This window comes from Gracilinanus agilis, chromosome 4 (assembly GCF_016433145.1).
Source record: "Gracilinanus agilis isolate LMUSP501 chromosome 4, AgileGrace, whole genome shotgun sequence".
Classification (NCBI taxonomy): domain Eukaryota; kingdom Metazoa; phylum Chordata; class Mammalia; order Didelphimorphia; family Didelphidae; genus Gracilinanus; species Gracilinanus agilis.
In genome coordinates this window covers 29409932-29431693 of record NC_058133.1, presented here as the reverse complement: position 1 = coordinate 29431693, position 21762 = coordinate 29409932, and the positions used below count along the sequence as shown (strand labels likewise).

Below are 21762 nucleotides of genomic sequence, written 5' to 3'. Positions count from 1 at the left end.
GGCTCATCGACCTGTTGGATTCTCATTCAGTCCGGGCTCAGCCACTCCTGAATCATCGACTCTTCTAGCTTCGAAGCCAATTAGAAGGTTTTTCATCATGACATAGTTCTGACCTTGAGTCATCATGGCTGAAAATTGGCCTTTTCCTCTTTGGCTGAGTCCAGGAAGGGGATGTCTGTATGCTTGTAGGAGTGGACTCTCAAGGCCACCTTCCACCCCCCATCACACGGTTCACAGAGCATACAACGTGAGAGGCGGGAAGGACCTTAGACTAGAGACTATCTGTACTGAGAGAGACCTAAGAACATAGATCGGGAGGACCTTTAGAGACTATCTACTTCAACAGTTATTTCAAAGGAAGAAGCTACGACGTAAAGCAAGAGAAGGACTACAGAAGGAAACACAGCTAAGGAGTAGCAAGTTGAATTTGAGCTCTGTAATGTCCTCCTCGATTGTTTCATGGGAGCACTTTTCTGAGAACATCCTTTCAGGGCCGTGGTCCCTTGGGGAGTGAGAGCTTTCAGGGATCCATAGTATCACTAAACCCAGGCTCTCAGAGTTGAAAGACTCTTCAGAAGCCAGAATTCTGCCTCCCAAATCCAGAACAAAAGAATGTTTCTACAAAGCCATGGACAAGGGCCTCTGGTTTCAGGCATCTGAACTTGGGTCACAAGCTCTACCCGAACACGTTCATTCCTTTGGAGAAACAATTCTGCCTTCTCTGCTTCCTCTTACAAAATTAAATGCCCCTGGGAGGAGAAAGAAATGACATCTTTAACACTTGCATCCCAATGAATTCTGAACGAATCAAATGATATGAAGAAGATCCTTCCAGATTTTAATCACCTCAAGTTTTGGGGGACAGAATGTGTCATCTTGAACATCAGTCATATTATGGCCATTATTATTATGTGAAGTAATTGGAATACAAATAAAATATTTGAAAAGCTTCTCCAAGGATTTTCCATCCTTTGAAAAAGTGGGTTTTATTGATGTCTTTACTTTTTACTTCTGGATTCCCTTCACCATCCATCCTCCTCCACATTCAAGAAAGCCATCACTTTTTTTAAACCTTTAGCTTCTGTCTTAAAATCAATCCTGTATATTAGTTCCAAGGCAGAAGAGCAGTAATGCCTAGGCATTGGGGGTTAAGTGACTTGCCCAGGGTCACACAGCTAGGAACTGTCTGAGGCCAGATTTGAATCCAGGACTTTCCATCTCTAGTCCTGGCTCTCAATCTACTGAGCTACCTAGCTGCCCCCAAAACTATCTCGTATAATAGGGATTTTTTTAAAAAGACAGATAGAGAAGGAAAAAAAATGAACAAAGCCGATAAATACATTGAAAACATTTGATATCATCTGCAAAGTTCCATTCCTGTGAACCCTCCTCCCACCTCTCAAAGAAGGAGGTGGAGGGGCGAAGACAAGTTGAGTCCAAGTGTATTCTCCTATCTCTTTTTTAGGGACAAACTTGTTCTTTATACTTCTATGACATTCATTTTCTCTTTTGTGAGGTTTGTTATTCCATCCATTTATTGTGTAGAGTGGTTTCTTGGTCCTGCTCCTTCCCTTTGAATCAGTCTATGTAAGTTTTTTCACGCTTCTCTGTATTCACTGTTTACTGGTTCTTACAGCATAGTACTAGGAGCTCCTCCTCTAAGAGTGCAGACGACCAGGAGCTTGACCCTGCCTGCAGCTGGTGGCCCACTCTCCACACTGGGATCCAGCTTCTAGGTCCAAGCCCCACAGACCCCTCAAGTCAGTTTTTGGGCAATGATAGAGCTAAGTTCTGCACCCCAGGAACAGAGGCTGGCCTCACAGCTGTTTGCAGCTAAGAGAGGGCTGACCTCAGCCTCCCTTGAGAACTGCTTGGTTTGCTGGGCTCATGTCAGGCTGCAGGGGAAAGAGGAACTTGTGCCAAAGAAACACTGCTGGTCAGCCTAGAAATACTAGAAGAAAACCTACTGATGAAGGAACTGGAGGCAAGAAACAGCATTACAGCCATGAGCTCTAGCACGGAGCATGAACCAGGAGCTCGTTCACTTCCTTAAACACACTGAGCCGGGGAATGGTCAAGGTTCTTCTCAATGACTTGGATGATACATCTAAGTCCACAGCTTTTGTCTCTAATCCAGATCCTGGCTGACAGGCACTTTGTAAACCTTGGAAATCTATGGGGATGGAAGGCCTTTTCTTACTGTTGTCCTCCCTCCTGGGCTTAGGCGGCTGGCCTGAGAACAGCATCCAGGAAGGTTTCAGATTGGACCAGATGCTCTTGGGAGACCCTATAAGATCTGTAATTCTGTACTGTTAAAAATGTGCTGGAGAAGGGGCAGCTGGGTAGCTCAGTGGATTGAGAGCCAGGCCTAAAGACAGGAGGTCCTGGGTTCAAATCCGGCCTCAGACATTTCCTAGCTATGTGACCCTGGGCAAGTCATTCCCCCCCCCTCCCCCCAGCCCTTCCCACTCTTCTGCCTTGGAAATAGTTCACAGTATTGATTCTAAGACAGAAGGTAAAGGTTTACAATAAATAAATAATAAACGACCAACCACCATTTCCAGAGAGACTCATGATGAAACATGCTGTCCACTTCCTGTTGGAAAGGTGATAGACTCAGAATACAGACAGAAATATGGTTTCAGACATGACCAATGTGTGAATTTGTTCCACGTGACTATATGTTTGTAACGAGTTTACACACACACACACACACACACACACACACACACACACACACTTTATCAATTGGGGAGAGGGGCAAAAGGGAGAGAAGGCAAATCTTCATTTAAGAATAAATTAAAAGTTGATTTAAAAAAACTTTGCCCTGCACCAACTCCTCCCCCAACTTTCCCCATTTCTGTCAAGGGTAACACCACCTCGTGCCAATGACCAGGCCTTGTGACCTTAGGGTTGTCCTTGACTCTTTCCTCCCTCTCAGCCTCCTCTGTCCAATGAGTCGTTTATGCTTCCACGCCATCTCTTGTCTGGGTCTCTTCTCATCCACAGGGAAGGGCTGCCGCAGGCCCCACTTAGCTCCTCCTGGACTACTGCAAGTCTCTTAAGAGCCTCCTTGTCTCCATTCTGGCTGGTCCTCCACAGACCAGCCTTGCTATTTTCCTTCAGAAAAGCTCTGACGAGGTCCCTCTCTGGAAAGCTCCAGTGGCTCCCCACTCTGGCGTCAGAAGCCTACCATGAGCTGGTTCCCACCACCCATTTTGCTTGCTCCTCATTACATACATCCTGCACCCACCATTCCTGCCCAAATGGCCTACATGTTATTTCCTGAATTTGTTGTTGTACCTCCTACCTTCACACCTTTCGACAGGCTTTCTTTCCTCCATGTTTGAAACACACTCCCTCCTCGTCTTGCCCTCTTGGAATCCCTGGTTGGTTCCCACTGAACCCCTTTTCCTGACTCCCCCATATCAGGACCCAGGCAAAGCCTCTAGACCTCAGCCACTAAATGACATTGTTTAAGGTGCATTAGTGTTCTTCTAGCTCCTTCTATCTTCTGTCTTTCCTCTGTATGAATTTTAGTACTTTGATGAAACTGAGAGCTAGTCTCATGCTTTGGAGTTATAGAACTAGAAGAATGGGGTTCCCTCTGCCTACCAAATATGTTAAGAAGAATCATTAATTCATTATTTTTTATTAAAATGATTTCCCAAGGGCTATTGTTAAGGCTCCCTACCGATTGCTGTTATGACATATTCTCCAATACAAGGTGCCCTGATGCCATTAATGTGGCTATTCTCTCCACCACTGCACACCACAAAGCCTACAGAAACTTAGCGGATGGTATTCCTGACTTTCTTTGGCCAAAAGCATTGATTTCCCTGAGGCCATGGTGGAGAGGGTGCAGAATGGCCAGAATAGGGTTACAAGGATAATGAAGGTCCTTTCGTTCATTTTCCATGTTCCTGGAAATGTTTAACCTGGAGAAAAGGAGACTCGGAGCTGTCCTCATGTGACTTTACATGGAAAAGGGACCAGGCTAGTTCTTCTTGTTCCCATAGGGTAGAACCAGGAGCAAAAGAGGTAGACTTCAGGGGCAGATAAAGGTTTAGCATGAGGAAAAAATAAACAAAGAACTTCTCTCTCTACAATGAGAGCCAACCCAAACGAGAACGGGCTTCCTCTGGAGCTGGTAGGTCCCCTTTCTTGGAGACCTTCAAGAAAAGACTAGACTGGTCAGGACTCCAGGTTAACGAGGTGCCTTCCAATTCTTCCTTGCCAACATTCAGGGAGGCTCTTGGCATGGGGCTGGCATGAGCCTCAGGCAAGAGCCAGACTGTCTACCCTATGCCTGACCTCAGTCTTTCACACCCTGGATCTGTCAGAGCTCACCATTTGGGGGCTTAACTTTGGGAGCCCAGGGTCATATCTGCATGCCAATGAAACATCAGAGAAGAACTTGAACCCTAAGAGTGAGTGGCACTTTGAAGCACTGCAAAACCCTTAACACTCATTATTATATCATCACAGCAACCAGGCCAGGTTAGAGTTAATATGACCATTTTACAGATGAGATAAGTGAGGCTAAGTTCACGCAGTGATTTGTTCATGGTTACCTACTTTTTCTTGACCCCAAGGCCAGTCCTTCTCCCACCATATCATGCTAGTACCCATCTCTCATGGAGGATGCTCGTTGTCAATAACTTAAATTTTTATAACACTGCAAACATTTCCAAAGTCATTCCAAGCTCATCTTCTGATGGATTCTCACAACAGCTTGGAAATGGGCACAAAACAGAAATAAGTGTGCTCATTCCACAGATGAGAGACACAGGCCAAGAAGGAATATGATTTGCCTAAGACTGCATGGGTTGTCAGATCTCATAATGACCAAGGTACATTAACAGTGCTTAGATGAGGCACATAAGTACAGCCCATTACAAAATAAAAGCTACAAAGGGGTGGGGGGTGTCTTTTTTTGAAATTGTCTTTAATTTCTACCCCTAATGTGTTATTGCCAAGGTGACTGCCTACCATGCCTTCCCTGAGTTCCTGCTTTGAATCTGAGATATGAACTGAAGCTCTTTATATTACAGATGGGGAAACTGAGCCATAGAGAGGAAAAAGCACATGTGTCCAAAGAGACATGGCTAGCAAATGACAGAGTTGGGCTTAATACTTCAGCCCTTTGTTCTTCCTCTTAATCCTGATCACTCTGTTTTTCTTATCATAATTATGGATTAGAATTAATTTCTTTTTTTAAAATAAGGTCCAGTTATGGAATTTCTGGGTCAAAGTATTATAAACAAATAAGTCACTTCACTTGTGCAATTCCAAATTGCTTTCCAAAATGGTTGTATCAATTCATAATCAATCTACCAACAATGCACTAGTGTGCCTAATCTTCTCACTAGCACTCTAGCACTAATTTTTGTTGTTATCTGGCGCACTCTTTCATCTGGTTGTTAATAGTTCACATTCTTTCTTTGAGAAATGTTGGCTCATAGCTTTTGACCACCACTTCAATGGGGAATGGCTCTGGGTCACAGAGGACTGAATATTGTATGTGAAGAAAGTTTTTAGTTTCATGTAATAGAAAGCATCTTTTTGATCTTGTGTAATTGTTGTTGTCCCTTGTGTGGTTAAGAAGACATCTCTCGCCCATAGTTGTGAAAGGTCCGTGTTCAGCTTCTCTTCTCGTTTTTATAGCATGATTTTGAATTTTTTCTAATTTATTATTTTATTTTTCCAATCACACTTAATAGCAAATTTTAACATAATTTTTCTGAAATTATAAGATCCAAATTGTCTCCATCTCACTCTTCCCTCCCCTGTCTCAAAGATGGTAAGCAATTTGATCTGGGCTATACATTTATGATCATGCTAAATATATTTCCATATTGGTCATGAGAAAATATTCATATAAGACCAAAGCTCCAAAATAAAAACATACACAAATAAAATAAAGTGAAAACAAGAATGCTTCAATCTGTATTCACATTTCATCAGTTCTTCCTTTAGAAGTGAATAACATTCTTTATCATAAGTCCTTCAAAATTATCTCGGATCATTGCTGAGGATAGCTAAGTCTTTTGCAATCAATCACTGTACAATATTGCTGTTACTTTGTACAATGTTCTCCTGATTCTGCTCCCTTCACTTTGCATCGTTTTATATATGTCTTTCCAGGATTTTCTGAAATCATTCTGCTCATCATTTTTCATAATGCAATAGTATTCCGTCACAAGTGACTACTACAATTGTTCAGCCATTTACCAATTAATGGATACCCCCTCAATTTCCACCCTTTTGCCACCACAAAAAGAGCTGCTATAAATATTTTGTCCTTCCCCTCCCCCCTCCTTTTTTGATCTTTTTGGCATACAGACCTAATAGTGGTATTACTGGATCAAAGGGTATGCACAGTTTTATAACTCTTTGAACATAGTTCCAAATTGTCATCCACAATGATTGAACCTGTTCACAATTCCACTAACAATGCATTAGTGTCCCAATTTTACCACATCCCCTACATTTATCATTTTCCTTTACACTCATATTAGCCAATCTGATAAGTATGAAATGGTACTTCAGGGTTATTTTAATTTGCATTTTCCTAATCAATAGTGGCTTAGGACATTTTTCCACATGACTATACATAGGTTTGATTTCTTCATCGGAACTGCCTGTTCATATCCTTTGACCATTTGTCAAACAGTCAAATGAGGAATGACTTATGGTCTGATAAATTTGACTCCGTTCTCTATATATTTGAAAAATGAGATCTTTATCAGAGAAATTTGCTATAAAACACACACCCCTAGTGTTGTTTCCCTTTTAGTTTTAGTTGCATTGGTTTTACTTGTACAAAATCTTTTTAATTTAATATAATCAAAATCATGCATTTTATATCTCACAATACTCTCTATCTCTTCTTTGGTCATAAATTCTAACCTCATCCATAAATCTGACAGGTAAACTATTTCATGCTCCCTAATTTACTTCTGGTATCACCTTTCACGTCTAAATCATATACCCATTTTTATCTTATTTTGGTAAAGGGTGCATAATCTTGAACTTTAAGGTCACAGATTCATTTTAAATGTATTGTGCAATATAGCTTAAAATATCCGTCCAATTTCTGCTAGAATACTTTCCAGTTTTCCCAAAAATTTTAATCAAATAGAGAGCTCTTTCCTAAGTAGTTTATGTTTTCCAGTTTATCACACACTGGGTTCCTGAGGACCATTATTTCTGATTCTCTCTTGTCTACTCTGTTCCATTGATTTGCCTCAAGATTTTTTTTAAGGCAACAGCAGATGTTTTGAGGGCTGCGGCTTCATGATGCTCCTGAGAGCATAGACTGGTTTGGCTTTCCCTTGAGGAACTCTCCATCATCTCTGCTTTCTGGCTTCCCCTCAAATCCCTGGTAAAATATCACCTTTGACAGAAAGCCTTCCTTGATCCTTCTCAATTCTGGTACCTTCTTTCTGTGGGTTTTACTGTCTTATATACCCTGAATGAATGAACCTAAACAAGTCACTTAATCTCCTCAGCCTCCATTTCCTCATCTTCCTCTGTAGAATGGGGTCCTAATGGGTTGTTGTGAGGCTCAAGCAAGATAAAAATGTAAAGCCCTTATTAAACTTTAAAAGGCTATAAAGATAGTAACCATCATGATTGGTTGTTGATAAATTATTGCTGACTTACTAAGAATGCTAAGGCCCAGAAAAAAAGATTCTAACACTGATGACAGATCACAACAGCCAGTTCACACTAGCCCTGCAACATGGGCCTTACAAATGATCCTCCTCTCTACTTGAGAGAAGAAAAGATTACCTTCAAAAATCTAAAGTCTATGGCCTACCATCAGACTCTTGCATGAGGCAAGCATGGAGCCAATTTGTCCTGACTTTGCTTCCAAAGCTATTATCCCCATTTCACAGATGAGGCACTGAGAGATCAAAGACAAGAAGAAGTCTTTGCCAAGGTCTCACGGCGAACACGAGCAAAGTCAGGATTAGAACCCCAGGCTTCAGACTCCAAGGCCAACACTCTCTCCTTTGGGGTACAAACCAAAGCCTCCATGACTTGGGTCCCCTGTGAGGAGGTGGATTTTTTCTAGGTCTTTCTGGCGTGAGAAATCCCCCAAGACAAAGTTCTCTGGCTCATGACTTCCCTCGATGAGACTAGGAAGAAGAATGGAGAGCGGTCCGAGCTGAGGCCTCACAGATGATGGTGGTATTTGCTACAAATGCCTTTTTTCCTCCTGTGGGCCCGCCAAACCTCTTCTCTCATCAGCAGCCGAGAAGCAGTGAGTAGAAGTTGCAAAGTGACAAAGTTAGGCTTGAAGTCAGGAAAAGCATCCCTTCCTGGCAATTAGAGCATATCTAAAAGTGGGAGCGGGCTCCCCCCTCCGGAGAGGGCTTCAGGCAGAGGAGGGAGGGCCAGCCCAGCACAGGGGAGTGAGTCAGCCCAGGCAGCAGGCCAACAGCCAAACAGGACACGCTTTGGAGACAGGAAAGAGGACAAGACGGCGGACGAGCCGGGCGCACCCTGGGTGGCGGCCCCAGAGGCTGGCTGGCCAGCCAGTGTCCATGAAGGTGAGGACGTACCTATGATGTACGTGAGCGTAAGAGCGACCTGGAGCTCGCAGAGCCCCATCGGACAAGCACAGCCACCAGAGCCACAAGCACAAGGAGGAGGCCGATGCCAGGGGACGGCACGCGCAGACACAAGCACATGTCCGGGGAACCACGGCTGCGAGGGACCTCCAGGGACCTTCGCTTCGCCCTTCCCTGAGCAGGAGCGGCTTCTCGGCTTCTCACATGGAGATGATGGACTAGTCTGACGGCTTGTCCTGAAGGGACGCTCATTCCTAGTGCGCTGTCCTGCTTTGGGGCAGCCCCGATTGTTGGGAAGTTCGGTTCGGTCTCGCTTTTCCTGGAAGGGATCCACATCTGCCTCCTTCAAAATCCCATTCCTTGCTCCCACTTCTTTTATTTTTAAACCCTCACCTTCCATCCTGGAGTCAATACTGTGTATTGGTTCCAAGGCAGAAGAGTGGTAAGGGTGGGCAATGGGGGTCAAGTGACTTGCCCAGGGTCATACAGCTGGGAAGTGTCTGAGGCCAGATTTGAACCCAGGACCTCCCATCTCTAAGCCTGGCTCTCTATCCACTGAGCTACCCAGCTGCCCCCATCTGCTCCCACTTCTGTCTAGGAAAATCAAGCCTAGTGCCTCCTCCCCGTGACAGTCCTTCCAGTAGAGGAAGATAGCTCTCCGGAACCATCTGCCCCTGCCTCCAGTCTGTTCTCCAGACTCAGTGGCTTTGGTTCTAGCCTCTACTTGTCCTGACTGCCATCCTCTGCCTGGGCCCACTTCCTCCCAAACCACTCTGTGTTCTTCATAAAAGATGGTACCCAGAACAGTGGCCAAACCCAGTGACAGGACTTACTGGGCACATTTACAGAGAAAGCTGAACAAGCGAGGCAGAGGCCGCTGGCTCCATTAGGGAAATGGCCCTTTGAAGGATCCTGTGGTCCTCTGAAAGGCCACTGAAGACATTCCCTGATCAAGAACGAGGTGTCTCAGCCCATGACAGCAGCGCCCCTTGTAAGTCCAGTAGCAAGACACAGGAACAAATCATGGGAAGGCTCCAAATCATGGGAAGGCGTGCAGACTTCCCTCTGAGGGTGGAGGTCTCTGTCTCCCTCTGGCTGATTCAGCTGGTAGGAAATGAGCCATCATGGAGTGGGGGAAAGCAGCAGCCCCAATACTGGCTGAGCCCCGTTATAGGCTCTTCTGCAGCAAGTGAGACTGAGGAGACCTCCAAGGGCTTCCAGAGGAAGGAGGATGCCCAGGGGCTGCCCAGAGCCTAATGTTGTATCTGCGTTGCCAGAGAAGTGAACACAGAGCCAGAGATGAATGCTGGCATCACTTAGGAGTGACGTGAACTTGAGCAAATAATATCAGCTCTCGAGCCTTCAGGCTCCTCACCTATAAAATACGGATAACCGTGCTTGTATAAGCGACTCTCCGAGGTCTGTTTTGGAGAGAACACCTGGAAAACTACAAATAAACGAGTTATCCTCATCATGGCCTCCATCTTTTTCTTCTTGGTTTTCATCATTCTCTTCCTCCTTTTCTTCCCCCTTTCCATCATCACTGCCTTCATCATCCCGTGGCGCCACAGGGGCTAGCAGCTCGGAGGTGCAGTGACCACATCTGCACCTTTCTATTCAGCTGCCTCCAGCACATCAGACACTTGGGGAAGGGATCTTCTCCATCGTCTTTCCCTCAGATTGGGAGCCCTCCACAAGGCTCTAACACCCGCGGGTTTAGCTAGGGAAAGGGACCCCCTTGGAGTCTTTTGAAGAGCCCTGATCTGAGCAGCGCCTTCTCACTCCATGAACAAAGGTCACAAGTTCTCACCTTCTCCGTGCCATTTTTGACCACGGCTTGTGCCCATCTATCTGCCTCTGGGGCTCTGGTGGCCTTCCTTTGGCTCTTTCTGCCATCCCACAGTACTGATGCAGCCCTTGCCTGCCTGCCTGTCTGCCATCTGTCATCCCTCACTGTTTTCCCCAAGGAGTAGTTCATCTTCTCTTCTGGGCACTCATGCGATCGATGATGGCTCTTACAACAAGGAAAATGTTTTCTTAAAATTGAGCGTCTCTTGTGGCACCCTTGGGTGAGCTCCCTCCTTGTGGTCCAAGTCAATGACATTCCCTTGGCCAGTGCTGAGGGACGAGCTCACCGTCACATAAGCATGAAGCCAGTCTGGCAGCCATTTGGGTCCTGAGCACATCTACTTGCAGCCTGAACTTGAGGGGAGCACCATTACCTACAGAACCCACCTTCAGAGACCGCCTGTCCAAAAGCTGCCCCTCTGCGGGACGGCAGGTGGTGCCATTAAGCAGAGAGCCCTGTTTGTGGTGTTTGGTAGCTAATGTTAGCAGCTAGCAGATTTAATAGCTATTTTTAGATAGCAGATTTACATGAAACTGGTAACTTTCTGGCGATTCAAAGAAACAAGGCCACGAATGAGGAGAGAGCTTCTGTGCTAACTGCTAAGTTCATCTTCCTCTGCTCCCCTCCTTCTTTGGGGCTTCCTCTTGTGAGGAAGGGGACGCTGGCTCTCAGAGGTCCTGCCAGCAGAGGATAAGCAGGACAGCTTGGTCTATGGCCCCAGAGGAGGCAGGGTGACTCTGCTGTCCAAGGACCATTCTAGGGATGGAGAGATCCAGCCACCAGGAGAGAAGGCAGTACCCAATACCCTCTAAAACACACAGAACGAGATGTGGAGAGCCTGTGGTTGGCGTTAGGGAGGGATTGCCCACACGGAACATACATAGACCTAGCGTTGGAAGGCCTTTAGAGGCATCTCCCCTAGCTCCCCCCTTTTTCAGATGGGAAGCCATTTACCCAAGATCACCCGCAGGGTTAGAGAGCTAAAGGCTTTCAGACATCATCGGATCAAACGTCTGTAGCCCAGCCAGGGCAGAGGTCTAGACCACGATCCCTGGAGGAGCCCGGCTTTGAAGTGAGGTCCTCTGACTCTTTGCACGCTGACTTGAAGCAAAGTCAGAAATCTGGTGTGGATCTTGCCTGCAGCCCTTCCTCATTGTGTGGCTCCGGGCAAGTCCCTTACATCAGTCTGAGCCTGGGCTTCTTCAACTGTAAAATGAGGATAGCACCAACTTCCCAGGGCTATCGGGAGGACTAATTATGACCAGAAATGTAAAGTGTTTGCAGACCTTAAAGGGCCCCATATATATGTGCAGCTGTTATAAATTGTGACCTCAGGGAAGTCACTTCCTCTCCAGGGACCTCAGATTCCTCATATGTAAAATCAGGGGGTTGGAAGAGATGGACTCTGAGGTCTTCTCCAGCTCTGGACCTTGATCCTATGTGTAACCTTAGACAACTGACTTCAACATCTGAGCCTCAATTTCTTCAATTGTAAACTGAGGGGGCTGGACACATGACCTATGAATTCTTCCCACATCTGTATCTCATGACCCTCTAAGGTCAGATTTAACACTATCAAAGGCCAATGTGGCGAAATGGAAGGGTCACAAAAAAGCAAAGCTCACAGTTGTCATCAAATCTTGGCACTGGTCAGACCTTAGAGCAGACCTGATCCAAACTTCCTGCCACACAAAGAGTTTTCTCTCTAGCCTCACTGATTGAGCAGCATCCAGACTATACGTGACTAGCTTCGGGGCTAGAAATATCCCTACCTCTTATAGCATTCTATTCCTTTAAAAAAATAATAACTCTTGGGGGCAGCTGGGTAGCTCAGTGGATTGAGAGCCAGGCCTAGAGACGGGAGGTCCTAGGTTCAAATCCGGCCTCAGACACTTCCCAGCTGTGTGACCCTGGGCAAGTCACTTGGCCCCCATTGCCTACCCTTGCCAATCTTCCACCTATAAGTCAATACACAGAAGTTAAGGGTTTAAAATTAAAAAAAAAAAAAAAAAAAAAAAATAATAACTCTTGCCTTCCATTCTGGCATCAAATTTTTTTTCCTTTTTTATTGTCATGCAAAGCACACTTCCATATTAGTCATTGTTGTAAGGGCACACTCATACATAACCAAAACCCCAAAGTAAAACCATAAATACACTGATGTGAAAAATGACTCCAGCAATTCTTTCTCTGGAGATGGAGAGCCTTCCCTCTCATAAGTCTTCCAGGATTGTCCCAGATCATCGCATTGCTGAGAGTAGCCAAGTTTTCACAGATAATCATCGTCCAATATTGCTGTTATTGTGTACGATGTTCTCCCAATTCTGCTTATTTCACTCTATATCAATTCCTGCAGATCTTTCCAGCTTTTTCTGAAATCATTTTGCTCATCATTTCTTACAACACAATAATATTCCATTATCAATACATACCACAATTTGTTTAGCCATTCCCCAATCGAGGGACATCCCCTCAATTTCTAATTCTTTGCTACCACAAAAAGAGCAGCTATCAATATTTTTGCACAAGTAGGTCCTTTCCCCTCTTTAACTGTCTCTTTGGGATCCAGACCCAGTAGTAGTATTACCAGATCAAAGAGTATGCACAGTTTTATTGCCCTCCAGAATGGCTGGATCAGTTCACAACTTCACCAACAATGCATTAATGTCCAAATTCTGCCACATGCCCTCCAGCATTCACCACTTTCCTTTACTGCCATATTGGCCAATCTGATGGGGGTGAGTTGGTACCTCAGTGTTGTTTTAATTTGCATTTATCTAATCAAGAGTGATTTAGAACATTTTTTCACATGATTATGGATGGCTTTTATTTTTTCATCTCAAAATTGCTTGTTCATATCTTTTGACCATTTGTCACTTAGGGAATGGTTTGTATTCTTATAAATTTGACTTATAAATTTGAGAAATTAGACCTTTATTAGAGAAAAACTTTTCCCAGTTTGTTGTTTTTCTTCTAATCTTGGCAAAATTGGTTTTATTTGAACAAAAGCTTTTTAATTTAATATATTCAAAATTATTCATTTTACATTTTATAATATTCTCTCTTATTTGATCATACATTCTTCCCTCCTCCAAAGATCTGCCAGGTAAACTATTCTGTGTTCCCCTAACTTAGTTATGGTATCACTTTTTATATCTAAATCATAAATCTATTTTGACCTTATCTTGGAATAAGGTGTGAGATATTGATCTATAACTAATATCTGCCATACTGTTTTCCAATTTTCCTAGCAGTTTTAAAGAGTGAGTTCTTATTCCAAAAGTTGGGATCTTTGGGTTTATCAGACACTAGCTTGCTAGAGTCATTTACCCCTGTGCACTGTGTATCTAATCTGCTCCATTGATCTACCATTCTATTCCTTAGCCAGTACCAGATTGTTTTGATGATTGTTGCTTTATAATACAGTTTGAGATCTAGTACTGCTAGGCCTCCTTCCTTTACATTTTTTTGCATTAGTTCCCTTGATATTCTTGACCTTTTGTTCTTCCAGATGAATTTTGTTCCTATTTTTTCTAGTTCTATAAAATAACTATTTGTTAGTTTGAATGGTATGGCACTGAATAAATAAATTAATTTAGGTAGAATTGTCATTTTTATTATATTAGCTCAGCCTACCCATGAACAATTAATATGTTTCCAGTTGTTTAGATCTGACTCTATTTGTGTGAAAAATATTGTAATTGTGTTCATATAATTGCTGTGTTGGCCTTGGTATCAACTTTAAGACAAAGGAACAGCAAGGTCTAAGCAATCATGATTAAGTGACTTGCCCAGGATCACATAACTAGGAAGAGTCTGAAGCCAGATTTAAACCCAGGTTCTCATAACTCAAGACCTGGCACTCTGTCCACTGTGCTACCTAGCTGTTCTTCAACCCATTCCCTTTTCTAACAACTGGAGCTCCTCCAGGGATACCCTAAAGAATAGGGAGAGGTTTCTGAGGATACATTGAGCTGTGCAGCTGATCCTTCATCTTTGGGACAGGTTTCAGATACAAGCAGAGTAAATTAAATAATTGGGGGAAGGGGTGGTAACAATACACCAAAACTTCCCATTCTGCCATCCTGGGCCAGGCATCTTATAAGCTCCTGGAAGAAAGAGACTATCTCATCTGTCTTTATATATCCAGTGTCTAGCTGTAGTGCCTGGTTCTCAGCAGGTACTTAATAAATATTCCCTGAATGACTGATTCCCAACAAACTAATGTGGAGTGCCAACTTCCCATTTCCCTAACCACAAAACCTGGACTTCTCTCCATAGGCAGAATACTTGCTAAAGCTGGTTCCTCTCTCGTACCCCAACCACACAGATGCTAAAACCATAGTGCTCACGGCTAATGCCTACGTACACTGGTGATGCCAATTAGTGGCTCTCTACCTTAAAGAGCATAGCTCAGCACCAACTTCCCTTTAGTCTGGAGGAAAAGGTGATGGAGTCACTTTCCAGGCAGCCCCTGTGTCCCTTCTCCTTTCTGCTTCAGGGTTCCTGGTACTTATGCATAGCCTTCCCCGCCTAGGTCCCTCCCTCTTCCCTGCCCTGCCCCAGGTGGGGTGTTCAGGACCTACTTTGGCCAAGAATCTGCACAAGGACCTATTTCACACCTGTGAAAGCTCAGGATCAGTCCTCTGGACTCTAGCTCTCCCTAGAAAATCAGCTAAGCTACAGATCCATCAGGAAGGACCCAGGCCCCAAATCAATTAAGAAGTCTGACTTTTCCTTGATTTTGTGTGTTGAGATCACTTGAAGAGAGGCTGATGGGCTCAGGCCTGTCAATGAACCCAACTACTATGCTGCCCAATGTTGCCCAGAAAGCTTAGCTGCCTCAGCTCCTTGGTGACCTGGTTTCATGTAGCTCCAAATATTAGAGTGAGCTTTATTCTTCTGAGCCAAAACTTGCCTTTCTCCTCCCCTCCCCCTCTACCCTAAACCAGAAGAGGAGAAAACAGAAACAGACAGAGGTAAAGTGACCTGCCCAGAGTCCAATGGCTGGGAAGTATCCAGGGCTGAATTTGAAATCAGGTCTTCCTGACTCCAGGGCTCTGTACCCTGTGGTACCCTCAAGCTAACTCCCTATCAACGGAAGTTTAGCACTGTTATATTTTTAATGGAGCATAGATTAAAGATCTAGAAGCCAGTTCCTTCATCTTGCAGATCAAAGTAAACTGAGACCCAATTCCCAGCTGAGTGAATTATCCAAGGCCTCAAGGAGAAGTGGCCATAAAAGTCAAAGTCAATTGTCTGAATCCAATATTCTACATACCCAGCTAGGCTGCCCTTGCATTTCCATGGATCTGTGTCCACTTGATATTCGGGACATATCTAGAGGGTCTTGGACTGCAAGAAAAGTGTACCTCCCCCCCCCCCAATTGATATCGGCATGTCAGAGGTGAGGAAACCAACTCCACACCTACCTAACAATCAACAAGCATTAATAATGAATGGATTCAGGCTGCTAGGTGGCTCAGTGGACAGAGCATCAGGCCTGGAATCAGGAGGACTTGGGTTCAAATCTGGACTCAGGCACTTCCTAGCTCTATGATAGTGGGCAAGTCACTTCATCTCATTTGCCTAGCCCTTGATCTTCTATCTTAAGAATTGTTACTAAGATAGAAAGTAAACATTTAAAAAACAATGAATGTGTCAAAATCTCTTTATCATCTCTGATAATCTGATGAGGACAGTTTAGTTGATAAGGATATATTGGGACAGGAAGATCTTTTACCTCATGGTTCCAGCTCTGTCTCCAGGAGCATGGAGTTTATTATATATGTTTCAAGACTCATTTCACACAAAAGAACCACCCCCAAAAACTTTGCAGATGCGCAGAAGTCCCAAATTATGTCATATCAAAACACAAAACATTGGCTTCAGAATAGACCAAGGCCAAGGCTGAATTTTGACTAGGTTCTTATCAGAAAGCCAAGTTGGGGAACATTCCTCCCAGGGTCGAATTGCCCCCACTAAGGTTTTGGCCTTGGCTATATCAGGCAGCTGCATTCCTAGTCAAAGGGGAACAGTATTAACCCTTTAAATTCAGGTTTACTAGGAACTCAAAGCTTTTCAATAAGGCCACAATACTTTTCAACAAGAAATCACAAGGATCACAAAAGGGGTCAAAAGAGGAGTCTCAGATTTTTATCTATTCTTTTATTGGCTTCCCACATGAATGGATGTTAATTATTAGCTATTATTGTAGCTTTTTAAGATTTACAAGGAACTTTATAAATATAATCTTACTTTGTCCTCCCAACAAGCCTGGGCAATAAGTGCTATTATCAATCCCATTTTATTGATGAGAAAATTGAGGCTGACAGATGAAGCATTCTGAAGGCTATAAGCTGCAAAGAATTTGAAGGGGCTGGTACCTCCACTGGGAGAGAAGTCCACACTTACAGAGGTCTATTCCAGTTCTGACTACAGCACTGTTTTTCTGGAGTCTCACAGAAGGGGAGCTCTATCCAAAAAGCAATTGCTTAGGAAAATAGTTTAGATTTTTCCATCATCACTTTAATAATTGATGCTTGTTATGTTCAAACATAAAACATCCAGAATCATGTTCTACCTTTAAAATGTGCAAATAAATTCTGTTAACAGCCACAGAATTCTGATCATGAATCAAGGGCAGTCTGTACCTAGAGGTACTATGCATTTTTTTGACACACACACACACACACACACAGAGATGTGTATGTTTTATACATATATATGTGTATTGCTATAAATGTATGTTATGTGTATAAATATACACACATACATATATACATACATACATAAATATACACACATACATATATACATACATATATCCATTTGTGTATGTATATGTATGTATATGCACACACATTCTCCACTCTCCCTTATCCCTTCACTTAAACTCTAAAGAAGAACCAGGGGCAAAATATGAGACTCATTAATCCCCTGTGACCTTCTCTAAATAGCCATCATGCTGTAGAGAGTAGAAGAGGGCCAGCTATAGCCAGAGGACAGAACAACTGGGAAAAGCAATAGCATCACCAAGAAACCAAAGCAGGAATGGCATATGTACAATTCCTTCAGCCATCCTTTGCCGACCAGAACTCAGCTGGGTGGAGCTGAAGAAGAGAAAGGTGAATGAATTAATAGTTGCCACAAAGCTCTTGCACATTATTCTGCAGAAGAAGGCCAGGATGACCCTCAGAAGCGACATCCACAACTATGAGATATTCATCAAAGGGGAGTAGCACTCCCACCCCACCCTCAACTGAGAGCTCTTGAGGGTCTCTTCTCGTGTAGCACAATTACAACAACACAGTTATAACAAACCTTAAAGCTCTAAGTTCTTTAAGGTTTGCAGAATGTTTTCAGCAAAATGATCCAGTGAGGGCAATTCAAAGGCAGGTCAGATAAAGGAAAGAATGAAGAACTGGGACTCCAGATACGTGAGTTCAGACCTCAGGTCTCCCTCTGACATTTCCTTGTTATGTGACCCTAAGAAAGTCAGATCAATGCTTCCCCATTGATATTCCACTCTTTAGTCTAATCTCTCTGGAGAATAATTCCCCAAACAAACCCCCCTTGCCCAAGAAGCTCACCAAGTTGATTTTTAGAAAAGGTGCTGAATGTAGGGACAGACAAACTAAGTATTCAATCCCAGCCCTGCCATTTAATCCAGACACCATGGAATAGTGGACAGTATGCTGGGCTCAGAATTGGGATGATTGGGATGCAACTCCCATTGAAGCCACTTAATAGTTGTGTGACCTTAGACCAGTCATTTAACCTGTCTCGGCCTCAGTTCATTCTTTTATAAAATGAGTATGTTAGAAATGAGGAGCTCCAAGGTCCTGTACAGGCCTAAATCTATGACTCTTAGTTACCATTACCTATGGGAACTTGGGCAAATTCCATAACTTTTCTGGTCACAGAATGAGAGCTTTAGAGCTGGAAGAGACGTTAAAGGTTGTCCAGTCTAACCTTCTCATCTGAGAGCCCATCTAGGGGCTCTTATTGGAGGAAGGAATAGCAAAGCAGACAAATAGCTCCAAAAAAAAGTGGAAAACCCTACCCAAGTCAAGGATTGCCTGAAAAGCCCAATCTACCCAGCAGAAATCAGCAAACATACATTCGCTCTGCCTCTGACTGGCCAACTCTTCCCAGAATCTCCAGCCGGCCAAGCCTCGCTCCTCCCAAGCTGGGCTCTAGAGGTCCTCTCCCATGTCTGGCTTTTCATCTTCACATCTCCCTCAAGGCCTCATATTCGCACAATGGAAGTTCCCTCCATCCCTACGACCTTCTGAAGTAGATGCCAAAATGGAAATATAGGGCTGCTCAAGCTTCACAGAATATCGGACTTCTTTGAGATTGTCTAGCCCAACCTCCTAATTTTCCACACCACAGAAGGAAAGTCAAGGCCCAGGATGCATGCAGATACTGTCTCATTGAGCTGTTCGCCCTCATTTTCCCCAAAGTCAGCAGCCACTGACGCCTGCCATAGCAGGGAGAGGAAATGCCTTCCCCATATGTATACCCAACTTTGGGGTGACTAGAGTTCACTGCTCAGTCTTCAAATTACAGCTTCCATTCATCTCTTAGGAAAAGCTATTATTCCTCCTTAGGGGACGAAATGAGGAGGTGACTGAATATAGCATTTACCAACATGGGCGGCTTAGGAGCTCTGTAAACAAAAGCTACAGAGAATAAAATCAACAAGCAACCATAGCCGGAGAGGTACAGAGACACGCATCCTCAGCCCAAATGCTCTTGTGGAATGCTCAGAGCCCCCAAACAAGAGAGAAGAAAGAGAGCGTCGACATAAAGCCAAGAGACAGGATAATGGGACGGCTGGAGGGTAGCCTTCCCCAAAACATGCCCCATAACTGACTTTGACCAAGAAGAGATTAATTCAACATGGAACTCACCATTTGGGGCGGCTGGTGGATTTGACCATCGGGGTCATCCCATCTCTGTAGAGGCTCTTGGTCTTACTGAAGTTAACAATGTTGAAAATCACCCTCTGAGAGAGAGAGAGAGAGAGAGAGAGAGAGAGAGAGAGAGAGAGAGAGAGAGAGAGAGAGAGAGAGAGAGAGAAAACAAATCTCATTAGGATGCTCTCTTGAGCAAAGAGCAGCCCCACTCCTGAAGGTGAGGGCAGTGAGGACTAATGAAACCATGCTCGGGGTGCCTTAGTCACCAGCCCATGGGGACAAGAAGGGCTGCCCCTGGTTTGCTGGTCGTTGCAAAAGCTAAACAGTGCTCAACACAGTGTTTTCAAAAGGTTCACACGTTAGTGCCATGATTATATACTGAGGTGTGACTCCTGTGTCTGTAACTGAATAGATAAAAATACTATTTATGAGGAAAATAAAAGTAATATTCAAGTATCAGAAGGACTGCCATGTGGGTGAGGCTTTGGCTTTGTTCCACTTGGTCCCAGAGACCCCCACATCTTAGACCCCAAAAGCACAAAGAAGGAATCTCCTCAAGTGACTGCTTGATTAGAATTTCCAGGGCATATTTCCATTATGCTTAAACCTAATGTTTTTTTATATTTTTTTATTTTTTACATTTTTTAAACCCTTAACTTCTGTGTATTGGCTCCTAGGTGGAAGAGTGGTAAGGGTGGGCCATGGGGGTCAAGTGACTTGCCCAGGGTCACACAGCTGGGAAGTGTCTGAGGCCAGATTTGAACCTAGGACCTCCCGTCTCTAGGCCTGGCTCTCAATCCACTGAGCCAGCTGCCCCCTTAAACCTAATGTTTCAAGTGATCATAAATGATCATATTTTACATCATTATAACTTCGAATAATAAAATTGGAATTCATGGGACCACTTCAGAACATTTTTTATTTGCTTTAACTAGGATCTACTATACAAGGGGTAATTGGGAACTAATATCACAGAGGGGCAGATTTAGGCTCTGAGTCAGGAAAAACTTCCTAACACTGGGATCAGGAGGAGGACGAGTAATGAGCTCCCCTTTCTTAGAGGTCTACAGAGGCTGGATGTTCTAAAGCAGGAATTCTTCTCTTTTTTGTCATGGAATCCCTCATACCCTCTTCGACAGTCTGCTGAAACCTACTGGCTCTGTCTTAGAATCATGCTGTTTTTTAATGCAGAAAGTAAACATAAAGAATTATAAAGGCAATCTTACATTGAAAGATGTATGTATGACATGTGTGTGTTGCGTGTATATACATTGACACATAACTGGTCACTCTATAGGCACCAGAGCTTAGCATTAGAGGGGACAGTCATGGGGCACTCTGAAACTCCCCCACAATCTCTTTGTGATTCTCACTCCGTGCATCCCCTCAGCGCCCACTGACCTATCCATGAACTGACCTCTCCTCACTGTTCTACAACCCTTTTTCACCCCAGTAGAGGTCTGGCACCCAGTAGACCCTAATTAAATACATACAGAATTGAGACACCCCAAACAAAGAGCTTGTTTTCTCTCGTAAGTTGAAGGATTCCTTTGGAACAAGATGGATGCATAACTAAACCTCCCATTGGTGAATAATGAGGTCTTGAGGAAAGTGGCCTTGGGGAGTAGTGAGCCTGGCCTGGAGCCTTGGGATCCTAAGATCTAGAGCTAGATGGACTGTCAGAGATGGTACAGTCTCAATTTGGAACTATGCCCAAAGGCTATAAAACAATGCACACTACTCTTTGATCCAGTAATACCACTACTAGGTCTGTATCCCAAAGAGATCCAAAAAAAGAGAGGAAAGAACCTACTTGTACAAAACTATTTAGAGCAGCTCTTTTTGTGGAGGCAAAGAATTGGAAATTGAGGGGATGTTCATCAATCGGGGAATGGCTAAGCAAATTGCAGCACATGATGATGGAATATTATTGTGCTGTAAGGAAAGATGAACAGGATGGTTTCAGAAAGAGCTGGAAAGACCTGCATGAACTGATGCAGAGTGAAATAAGCAGAACCAGGAGAGCATCGTACACAGAAACAGCAATATTGTGGAATGATCAACTGTGAAAGACTTGGCTACTTTCTGCAGTGCAATGATCCAGGACAATTCTGAGGGACTTAGGACAAAGAACGCCATCCACCTCCAGAGAAAGAATTGTTGGACTCAGAATGCAGATCAAAGCAAATGATTTGTCACTTTAGTTTATTTGGTTTTTTATTTTGGGGTTTGGATTTTATATGATTATTCTTTTATAAAAAAATGAACAGGGGTTCTGGGTTAAGATGGCGGCAGAGTAAGAAGCAGCTCTTAACCTCTCCTGACCGAAACACACAAAACTCCTCAAGGGGACATAAAAACAAGTCCAGACGAACGGAGGAACCCCACAACAGGGCACAGCGTGGAA

At 43.9% G+C, this 21762-nt stretch overlaps 1 protein-coding gene across 1 annotated transcript in view; it reads right to left on the bottom strand.

Moving 5' to 3' along the window:
* Positions 1-21762, bottom strand: part of AGBL4 (AGBL carboxypeptidase 4) — a 918272-nt gene that overhangs the window by 397655 nt on the left and 498855 nt on the right. The window contains exon 3 of the mRNA XM_044674812.1: positions 19350-19444. Within this exon, the coding sequence (XP_044530747.1) occupies positions 19350-19444 (95 nt within the window). The remainder of the gene's footprint in view (positions 1-19349; positions 19445-21762) is intronic.